This window comes from Malurus melanocephalus, unplaced genomic scaffold (genome assembly GCF_030028575.1).
Source record: "Malurus melanocephalus ecotype Western Australia unplaced genomic scaffold, MMel_1.1 scaffold_78, whole genome shotgun sequence".
NCBI classification, from domain to species: domain Eukaryota; kingdom Metazoa; phylum Chordata; class Aves; order Passeriformes; family Maluridae; genus Malurus; species Malurus melanocephalus.
Window position 1 is genome coordinate 1,829,728 of NW_026623310.1, and position 10,239 is coordinate 1,839,966.

Sequence of the window (10,239 nt, forward strand, 5' to 3'; positions counted from 1 at the left end):
AGAATCATACCAGCTGGGGACAGTCAGTGGTCCATGTAATCCTTTGGACTGTGATCAGGCATGGTCTGAGAGAGTGCTGGTTGGCAGAAGCCAGAACCATGTATGTGTTATGCAGCTCTAACATTAGAAGTCGTAGTCCATGGTTTGACAGAGTCTACAAACCACAGTTGCATGGCAGAGGAAGCAGATGAGCCAAATATCCTTCACATCACTCATTTGTGGAAGGCAATCACAGAGAGGGATGGGCCATAAGTGCATGAGGGAATTGGAATGGGAATTGGAATGGGTTGGGCTGGGTTAGGTTGTGTTGCCTACACCTTGAAAGCTCAATGTTCTCATTTGGAGCAGGCTTGTTCTATAGGTAATGAATTGGTCTTTCCCAGCCACACACTTCAAAGAGTTTGGATTGAAAGGTATAAGATGTGCATAATTTTCCTCACCTCCACACCCTGGTCCCCCTGAACAGAAAGTGCAGGAACTCTAGCCAAAAAATGGTCMTTGCACTTCATGGGCAGGTCGGAAGAGGACCGTGAGGAGACCAGGAGTGCAGGACATACTCCAGAGCACACAGTCCAGACACAGCCTACATTAATGAGGTTCCTACCATCATGTGGTCTTACTTGGTGCTATTTCACAGATTCYAAAGCTGTTAGCTATTTAATAAATGCTCTGTACTAAAAATGATCTCTATTTTCAACATATGCAAAGTCCAGTGCATAGTTCTCCTCATCTTAACTTCCCATCTGCATTCTCTGTTGGCACTCCCTCTCTTCCTTTGGCATAAGAAAGTCTGTCTAAAAATGAAAGCATATTATTTTCTTAATGGAGATAATTCTCCAGGAAAAAGGAAGAGAGAATTCTAGTTTTTCATCTGTGCCTGGGTGGTATGTTACACTGATGTGATCTAGATGATTACCCTGACAGATAAATAACAAGCATGTGATACAGATATGATTCTGTGCCCAATATTTACCTGTTTTAATTGATGAGACCCATATTAAGCAATGGTTCCCTGCAATCTGTTCTGTTTCCCTGAGCTCCTTAATAGCACCATCCTTAGAATCACAGTCAAAAGGATCAGGCTATGCCTCTTGAAGAGCRGAGTTAAGTTAAAAGCTGCCAAGTTAAGAGTATCACATCTACAAAGCCGATGAAAGCCAAACCACACCATGTAGTCGTAAATAAAATGTCAGCCTGAAATTAATTAGACTGCAGCACATCTGATTCTGTGCCTGTGTCTGTGAGACTTCAAAGCCTGMAGGCAGCATTTGAAAGGAGCAGGGTGTTCTGGGAGGAGCACATCAGCCTGAAGCCGTAACAGTCAGAGAGAACCTGCACTGCCTGTGATGGCCATCAGCCTCCTGGCTCTCCTGAGCCCACTCAYCCTGCTGCAGAGCACTGTGAGGTGCCCTGCTTAGAATTACACCCCTGATACCTGTTTGTGTAAAACATGCGACTGCTGCACAACAGGCACCTCTCCTAAAGTCTCTTAATTTCTCTGCTTTGGCCTTCCTGAAGTTTAAGGGAAGGAGATGTGATAAATAATCTTGTCTGGGCTCCTGTGCAGCATGGGCCATTTCATTCAGTTACCCTGGTGTTGATCCCACAGCTAGTCTTTGTATCTGACTGCCCCTTACCCTCCAGAGAGTTATCAGGTCTTTTGCTGAAGAAACCACACAACAGGCGTTTCTGATAGTTTCTCTCAATACTGTGCTCTGATTTATTTATTCTTTTGAAAAGGGAAACTCTGTGTTTCATAACTAAAGCTAATCTAGCTTTATCCTCTGGTGATTGGATTTTGCTCTGCTGCTCTCTGATAGCTGTTTCCCATCCACTATCTTTGCCTCACATCCAGGTCATCTCACTTCTACCAGATTTTCTCAGTGTTCGTTATAATAAACTGAAAGGATTGAGTCTTTAATTGGAAGGCATTTTCTTCAGGATTTGATTAATTTACTGACTCTGTTTGGCTCCCTTTCTGTTATTTTAAACACTCATTTTTATTTGACAGCCAGGGTACCCAGCTTTGGATGCTGTGTTCAGACATCCTCCTCACTGCTGCTGCTTGAGCAGTAGCACTCTCYTTACCCCTAAATCTGCTTTTATTCCACTGGTTGCATTATGAAATTTTCTATCACTTTCACCCGATAAACTCCTCTTGGGCTATTTCAGTATGTAGTCTGCCATCCTGCAGGTGCAATTTGCATTTCTTCTTCCTACGTTTTTGGTTTAGCTGGTTTATGATTTGTTTTGTTTGAATTATACTAATTTAGCAAGTACCCTATGTTGCTCGATACAACTGCACTMTCTACTTAATGTCATTACAGGAGAGACATATTTTCTAAGTAATGGTTTTATATTTATTGTCATATCAATTAGAAAAGCACTGGGCCTTATACTAATCCCTTTGGAATCTCTCCAAATGCATTCTCACTCGGTGATGGTTTTCTGTTGACAGTTGCGTATCCAATCTGTCACTTAGCCAGTTCTTACTTCATTTAGCATATGCTCTATTGTTATGAAGCAGAGATATTATTTTGTAAAAGATCAAAGTTCCTAAATCATTAAAATTATCTTCACCCAAACCACAGAGGATGAGATAAAAGATGATTTTTCCACATCTATTTTCCATATATCAGACATGAGTTATATTCTTGGTCCTTTGTCAGTCCTGCTCTTTACTCCTCATCCTGGCCAGGTTTGGTACAGCCTTTTGGACCAGGAATCTGACTTGTGCTTGGAGTAGGAAGGAGAAAGCTCCCAGTGGCCCTGAGTGGGCYAGGGCCCAGGCCATCAGCTTGAGAATAAGTGTCACAAAACACTTGTGCTATCCAAGACTGCTGTGAATAGGTCTATTAAAGGTGGGGAACACATCAATTAATTGTGAGACAGCACTTGTGCAGTTTTCTGTAAACCCTAACTGGAGAACCAGTGAAAGAATTAACAGTGAGATGTGAGTCACTTCATTCATCTCGTTGGGCTCTTCACTGTTTCACACAGGGGCAAACAGCTCATTTTTTCCCCCATATTTAACTGGATTATTTGGATGTCTGAGGTAGGAAACTCAGTTAGGTCAGCTTTCCCAGCACAGATGCATTGCAGGCTCTTTCTTTTCCATGCTTTATCCTGTTCATTGCTCATCTGGGATTTAAGTGTCCCCAGCAGTGAGACTTCTGCACTCCTTAGAATGATGTCCCAAGTCCTAGTCTATATCCTGCTAGAAACATTCAGGATGAGACTGATAATATTAATCAGTAATGCTAAAGCATAGAAAAAGGCATATTTTTTTCATATTTCTGGTGTTAATTAACTTTCTTTTCCAGTTCTTAGTTACACTCCGGAGACCAATTTCAACTTTGGTGTGGCTTGCAGTGAACTTTCTTGCACTTGCCTACAGCACAAATGAMTCTTGTTCATCTGACTTTTGCTAACTGTCAAAAAAAAACTGTTGGGATGTTGGCAAGGTGTAAGAAATACAGCTGTTGTCAGCAGAGGGAAAGAGGAAGGTGTGGGAAGACCTTCTGAAGAGAAAAATGCTCCATAAGGGAAGAGAGAAGTAAATGGAGCATCTGAAGTTCAGGCAGGGATATACAATTTCCATAAAATTTTTGCTTCCTGAGTAAGATTATGATTCACATCTGCTTGATCGTAGGAAAATCTGGGAGCCATTTAGCTCTGTTGCCTGATTCTGTACCTGGGTTGGATGTTTATTTAGAAACAGGCATATTCAGGGGATCTGGATATGCCAGGGYTGGTTTGTACCCCATCCACTTCACCTCTGTCAGTAACTGCTTCATCTCCACACATTAGGAATAAATCAGGTTTTATAGACTCACTGGAATAGCTCTTAGCTTCTGGAAAAAAATACTYTTAGTGCCTCCCAAATTCTTAATAATGCCTGTTTTGGGGAAAACACTGTAATTTTCCCAGACAGAGTCTAGGATTTCATCCTTTAAAGGGATCCTTGTGCTTTCATTGTCCAAATGAGTAACCTGTTGGRACATGCCACCATTTCAGTGCACCGAGGCTTCATTACTATGGAAAGGTGAGAGGTTGTTTTCCAAGGTTTTGTCTAAACACCAACACAATGTGTGTAAAAACATTCTCAGGACCTAAAAACTGATCTCAGCTTCCAAAAATATCCTGCAATCCCCTAGGCTACCATAGATATTTATATGAACCTGTTAGTGCTTAGTGATTTTGTCCCACACCACTGGCCTGGTTGAAATGTTTAGGACTATTACAGGCATGAGGCTGGAAGGACAGTGCTGAGTGTCCCTCACTGTCTCTGCTGATGGACAGCACTGCATGCACAAAATCTTGTGAACGCAGAAATCTGAGGGCATAAATTTGTGCAGAGCAATAATTAACACAGTTAATTACATTTATCTTTCATGTTGGCAGATCTGCCAACTGTCAGCKATTTCAAACTAACTCATCAGTTAGATGTCTTCACGTTGATAATTGATTCCTCAATTGTATGTGAAAAAATCTCACACTTATTAGAGCTAGATTGCAGTGCCTACCTTCTGGTTTTTCCCCTGGCACTTTCAATCTGATTGTCTTAAATGGAGGTTAATCATTTCATTTCCTTGGGGGAGCATAAGCCTGTGCTTCATTTTCTTTTACATTCTGGTAATTGCAGGAGATTGCAGAGCAAGTTGCAGGAGTTTAAATCTCCCATCTTTCAAGGGAGCTGGAGCATTTCTTGCTCTCCTGCTGCTTAAGGCATGTTTCTTAGCCCCAAAGTTATGGATGCCAAATGTTTTTGCTAAGGAACTCTGCCTTTAGCCAAAGTCCAAGTCGGAGAAAAGTGTCCTGGAGCAATGGGCACATCTTAGATTTGACGTCAGTGTTAGCAAACTACTTGGCCTAAACATTCTKTTATCCTGAAACCCACAGGCATCAATGTGCCGACTTTTGAGCACCCTCCACTGTCACCAGTGTTAGCACTGGAGGCAACCAGAACCTTTCTGAGTCTGGCTCTGCATCTGACTGTAATTAACAGATGTTTAAATGAGCAGGGGAACTGGGGAGAAGGAAACAAGTTAGCTCACGCACTGGAAATTATGACAGGAACTTACAGAGCTGCTCACACAAAGTAGTCTACAAGGAGGTAGGTCCTTCAGCTCGCCCCTCTGCCAGTGCTRAGGGACACTCTGGAGTCCTTCATGATACTGATATGAAGAAAAGTGTTGTCAGATCCCCARATACTATGATAGCATGAAGTCTTTTTGAGGAGGCATGAGCCCTTGACTAACTATTGATTATGAACATTTTTTCTTCCTTCCCTCAGTAATAGCTTTACTCACTAGCTGATGTGATGTTGTAAACTGTCCATGGTCTGTGCCTTTGTGGGACTCTTATCCCAACAAACTTCCTCGGTTACCCACTTCTTGACATCCTCTGATTCTCTTTTTTCCTGACACTRTATACTTGCTTCATTTTGCACTTCACTGGTTACTGACATAGCTGCAAACTGAAGGAGGAATGTGAAAGCTCAGTCTGCCTTTGGGCTCATATCCAGCTCCAGAGACAGAGGGGTGAAAGCAGAGAGGTGCACAAAGAGCACCAAGTGAAATACAGCCTGGGATCTTGGATGCTGCAGTATTGTGGCAGAGTCAGTGGCAAACAGCCGGGGAGGTCACTCTGTGTTAGGTCAYACAGGATGCACTGGGACATGAAGGCACACAAATGAGTGTGAGCGTGTGCCCACACGCTCTGCAGCCATGGCTGACAGCACAAGTGTGAGCTCAAACTCTGGGGCCCCGTCCTGTAGTGGGAGAGCAGCCCTGCTGGTCCACTTAGGCAGCTCACATTAATGCTGACATGCTCACAAAAATTTGTAGGACATGGGCCAAAGCAGTTACAATTTCATTTTTATTGAAATACAGCTGTATTTATTCTTGTTAGAGACATTTAAAAGTAATAACACACTAGGAGCAATACAGCAACCAATATAACAAAATCATAAAGCCATTTTGAGTCATGCAACACTGTCTAGTCTTTTGACATCATAACTTGGTTAAGGGCTCAGGGCATGCTAGCAGCAGTAATAAAATTAAAAATCATGGCATGTGTTGGCAGTAGCAGCACCATAAATTATGTAAAAGAGCAAAATTTAACAAACCTGATGTACTTAAATAATTTAGCTATTTTTTCAACTTTATCTGTGATCAGTGAAATGGTTTATTGTTTTTCTGTCAAAGCCAACTGACCCATTGGAGTGTCCCTCAGGGTTTTGTCCTTTAAGATTACCCCTGAACTTGTTAATTGTTTTTGGATTTTAAAGTTGTGGCTTTGCTTCAGTGTCACAACTGTCAGATATGAGCAGGAATGGTTCCATCTTTCTCTCTGGGTTCTCACTGCTGTAAAGTTTGAATGTGGAGATCACTGGATGAGGATGTTGTTTAAGAAAAGGAGGGATTTTATTAGACATTAAAATTATAATATAATGTGRGAACATGAGTCTGCCTCCACTTAAAATAAAGAAATGAACATGCAAAATTTCATCTTGAGTGAATTGCCTAACCATAAGCAATAAAACAATAGGGACCTGTAAGCTGTCAAATGAATGAATCAATAACATGCCTATGTGCTGAGAAGAAAATAAAGAGTAAATCAATGTTGTCATTTCATTAGGTCTTGGAAGATTATCATCCTGTCACAGTCATATAAATCAGCAGTAACTGTGTTTAAGTCAATCAGGTTATCCTACCGTAAATGTGGCTGCTTGTCAGACAGGAATTGGATTAGTAGATCAATTACCAGCCCACTTCAAAGGTCTATGGATTCATTTCCTTTTACTGTTGTTCCAGGCAGAACCTGCCTGSCAGTTGACAAACCACTGTGTTGAAGGCTGACACTTGGGTAAGAAAAGGAAAACGACAAGTGGAAGCTTTGGCTCATCCCTGGATACTCTTTTGGTCTTGCTGTTTTGCATTGTTTGGTTATTTATTGCTGTTTTTCTTAAAAAAAAAAAGACAAATGGCTGTGTCTTTAAGGTAAGGAGGCAGACCCATTGCTCATTGCTGTGTGCTTGTGTATTTTTAGAAACGTGGAGCCCGTGGCAGCCCTGGAGCCCATGCAGTGTCACTTGTGGGGATGGCATCCGGGAGCGCTTCCGAGAATGCCTCACCTCCTCACCGGCAAAACCAGGCTGTGCTGGATCGCCGAGGGAGACTTCCCTGTGTTCACTGGAGGAGTGTGTGTGTATGTAACTCTGCTGTCCTCTTACCCCTGGTTGTGTAACCTCCCTGGCAAAAGCAAACTGTAAAATGGAAGCATCCCATCTGTCCTTCAGTCATATTGATTTGGGGGGCTGTCACATTCCTGTGGTTGGTGGTGTAGGGCGGGAGCCTCTGTGCGTTTCAATTTTGGGACACTGGAGATAGGGCTCCAAGGCATATTTCTGAATGCCKTGGGTGCGATAGAAGCAGTTTAAAATCTCCAGCATGGCCAGGGAGTGGAGAAGTCCTCAGAGAGAGACCCTGAGGCTTGCAGGACATGTTCACTAATGAAAGCCAGCGACTCCAGTGGAAACCTACTAAAAAGTTAAAGTCTAATAAGAAAGGGTGCTGGTTCCAACTGGGACCTGTGATGTGAGGTTCCCATTCTGTGAGTTTTTTSATGTGGCTCCTGTTCCTGCCTGCCACTGCTACTGGCCTGTGACCGGGCAGGCTGGCACGGGCCAGTATCTGCTGGCTGGTCTCTTGTATCTGCCAGCAGATACAAGAGACCAGAACCTCCTGTAAGATGATAGGGGAGTTACAGCAACCACCAGGGAGGCTGGATGAGGCTGTGCCAATGCCACAGTTGGGTGCTGACAGTCACCATGAGGGGCATGAGGAGTGCCATCTTTTAGCAGGGTGCTGGTGCTCAGTCTGTGCAAAACTTTTGCTTCTTGCAAACTCCCTGCTGAAAAGGGTGTATGGGTGCCAAGGGACCCCAGAGACCAGAAAGCTGATCTATAAACTCCAGTGCCTTTGTGTCCCACTGGTGCCACAGGGGGCAGGGATGGGGAGGGAAAGATGCCCAGGAACTCTGAAGGCTCCTGGGATCTCAGACTCTAATTTATCAGGTATTTTAGGCTATTTCAAAGTGAGCAATGCCTTATTCCTTGCTTTGGCTGCTTGCATGCACTTCCTTCTGCTTGCAAAAGTGCAGTGTGGAGAACTGCAGTGGAGGCAGTTAAACAACGGACAGTTTGGGGATGTGGGGAGTTGTTTAGCACATGGCCATGGCAGTGCTTCTGCCACCAAAAAGGGAAGGATAGCAGCAGGAGAGAAAGTGTAGCCAGAACAGGAAGACGGGATAACTATTTTTTTAATGAAGGTGTTGACTTGAACCAGCTTCAAGGTGTCTGARGATGAAGGCCTCAGCAGTATACAGGTGGGATTGAAAATTGTTGTGAAACTGCTGGAAATGGCTTGTATTTAACAAAAGTTTGGGTAAAGGGAAAATATTAAAAATTTCTTTCCATCAAGCCAGGTATTGCATTTTGTCAGTGTTCATGCAGCACTGGGAATGTTTTAACAGGTCTGATGTTTTTAATAACTTGAAAATGCTCACCATGGGGGGTTTCCTCATTTTCCTTATTTTGTAAAGCTGCGAGTGAAAGCAGAGAGAAGCAACTCAGATGTTTTGGGCCCCAGCTTAAAATCAATGCCCTGCTCTACTTGTCTTCTCTATGTCAATATGTCTGGGGCTGCTGTGGGCAGTAATGCCACCACCACAATGGGATTGTTAGTGTTTTTCCAAAGCTGATATTGAACTGTGCTATCCCATGCCTCCTGTTTATCTGCTGGAGGGGTATGTCTGTAAATATATAACTTGGTTTGGCTCCTTGCCAGCTAGTTCCATCCCGACCTCTGGAGCTTAGAGAGCAGTCTTGGTGCACAGAGCTCCCTGGAGTGGGGTCCCTGCTTGCAGAGCATGTGCTGGACACAAGATTTGTGTGTGCACCTTTCTGTACGTGCATGGGGGTGACAGGCCTCTGCGAGGGGCCACTCCTCCCATGCAGGTCTGCAGCTGTATGAGGTATATGATGGTTTCCAACCATCCTGTGTGTACATTGTGCACACACCTGTGGCAGTCTGGTTGGACTCAGGAGGTCTGGACATTCCCCAGATCCCAGTGAGGTCTCTGGGTTAATAAGGAGGGTTAATAGGTAGAGAGCACAGATGCATAGGAGACTTGCATCTGCACCCATTGCTGTAGAATAATCTGGAGGAAATACCACACATCTCTCTTGCACATGGTTTCTAAAGCACTTGCTTCCATATGGGGCAATTTCCTTTACAGAATCACCTACTGATTTCATCCCATTGAATCTCAGCTTGCTCAAGAAGTAATTTGAAGGCTGTGACTTTGTGGTGTTCATCTGCTTCCTGATCTCAAGCTGGGAGTGTCACCCTCACCCTTCCCACCATGGCTGTCTGAAGCTTTCAGAAGCAGATAAGCTTTGTTTCCAGCTTAACTCGGCAGTCGTTAGTCCAGCAGATGGAGCAAATTGCTGAAGGAGTGAGGCCAGCAGGCAGTGCWGGGGCAGGGGAATGAGGTGCAGGGAGAAGCGAACCATAGAGACCCAGTCCTGTTTTGAACTTCGCAGATTCCTTGCTATTGGCTGTCTAGCCCAAATGATGCAGTACAGTGTTCATTACAAATAGAGAATGGAGTGTTTGGAAAATATCTGTGAACAAAGAGGACTGAGAAAAAGGTTAGAAATGAATGAATTGCTCTGCTGCAGTAGTGCTGAACAGAGCAAATGCTGGTCCTGCCTTCTTGCCTGAGGTCAGCTTGTTCATTCCCWGCGTAGGTGTTCTCAACAGAATAGCAGTGCTCTGGGCTCTTGGCCCAGAGGCATTGGACTGAATGCAAGTTTTTGACATCTTCCTTCCTTCAGCGGGCAGTGGTCTTGTTCTTTAAACTGTTTCCAAGCTCTCAGAATGACACAATGCTCAAAGTTAATCCAATGGCAGGATTTTTAAAAGGATATGGGGGTGTTAGGTTGTCCTGAATCAAGGAAGTAGACCCTCTTCCCAACCCCAGCAGTTTTGTAGCAGCTTGAGATCTCCTGGCCTATGTCCATCGGTGCATTTTGTGCATTCTGCCCACCTAACAGCTGCGCTACCAGCTTGTTGTTGTTGAGAGTGTGTTCTTCTAATTATGGGAAGTACATGGTGTCTGCTTCTTTTTACTGTGCTGTCACATTTCCTATTCCTGGACAGTCACTGTGGC

The 10,239-nt window shown here is 43.9% G+C and overlaps 1 protein-coding gene across 3 annotated transcripts in view; it reads left to right on the forward strand.

The window, feature by feature from the left end:
- THSD1 (thrombospondin type 1 domain containing 1) overlaps window positions 1-10,239 on the forward strand; it is a 30,154-nt gene that overhangs the window by 13,376 nt on the left and 6,539 nt on the right. For all 3 annotated transcript variants that reach the window (XM_057367422.1, XM_057367420.1, XM_057367421.1), the window contains one exon: window positions 7,054-7,212. In XM_057367422.1, coding sequence (XP_057223405.1) covers window positions 7,054-7,212 — 159 coding nt within the window. The remainder of the gene's footprint in view (window positions 1-7,053; window positions 7,213-10,239) is intronic.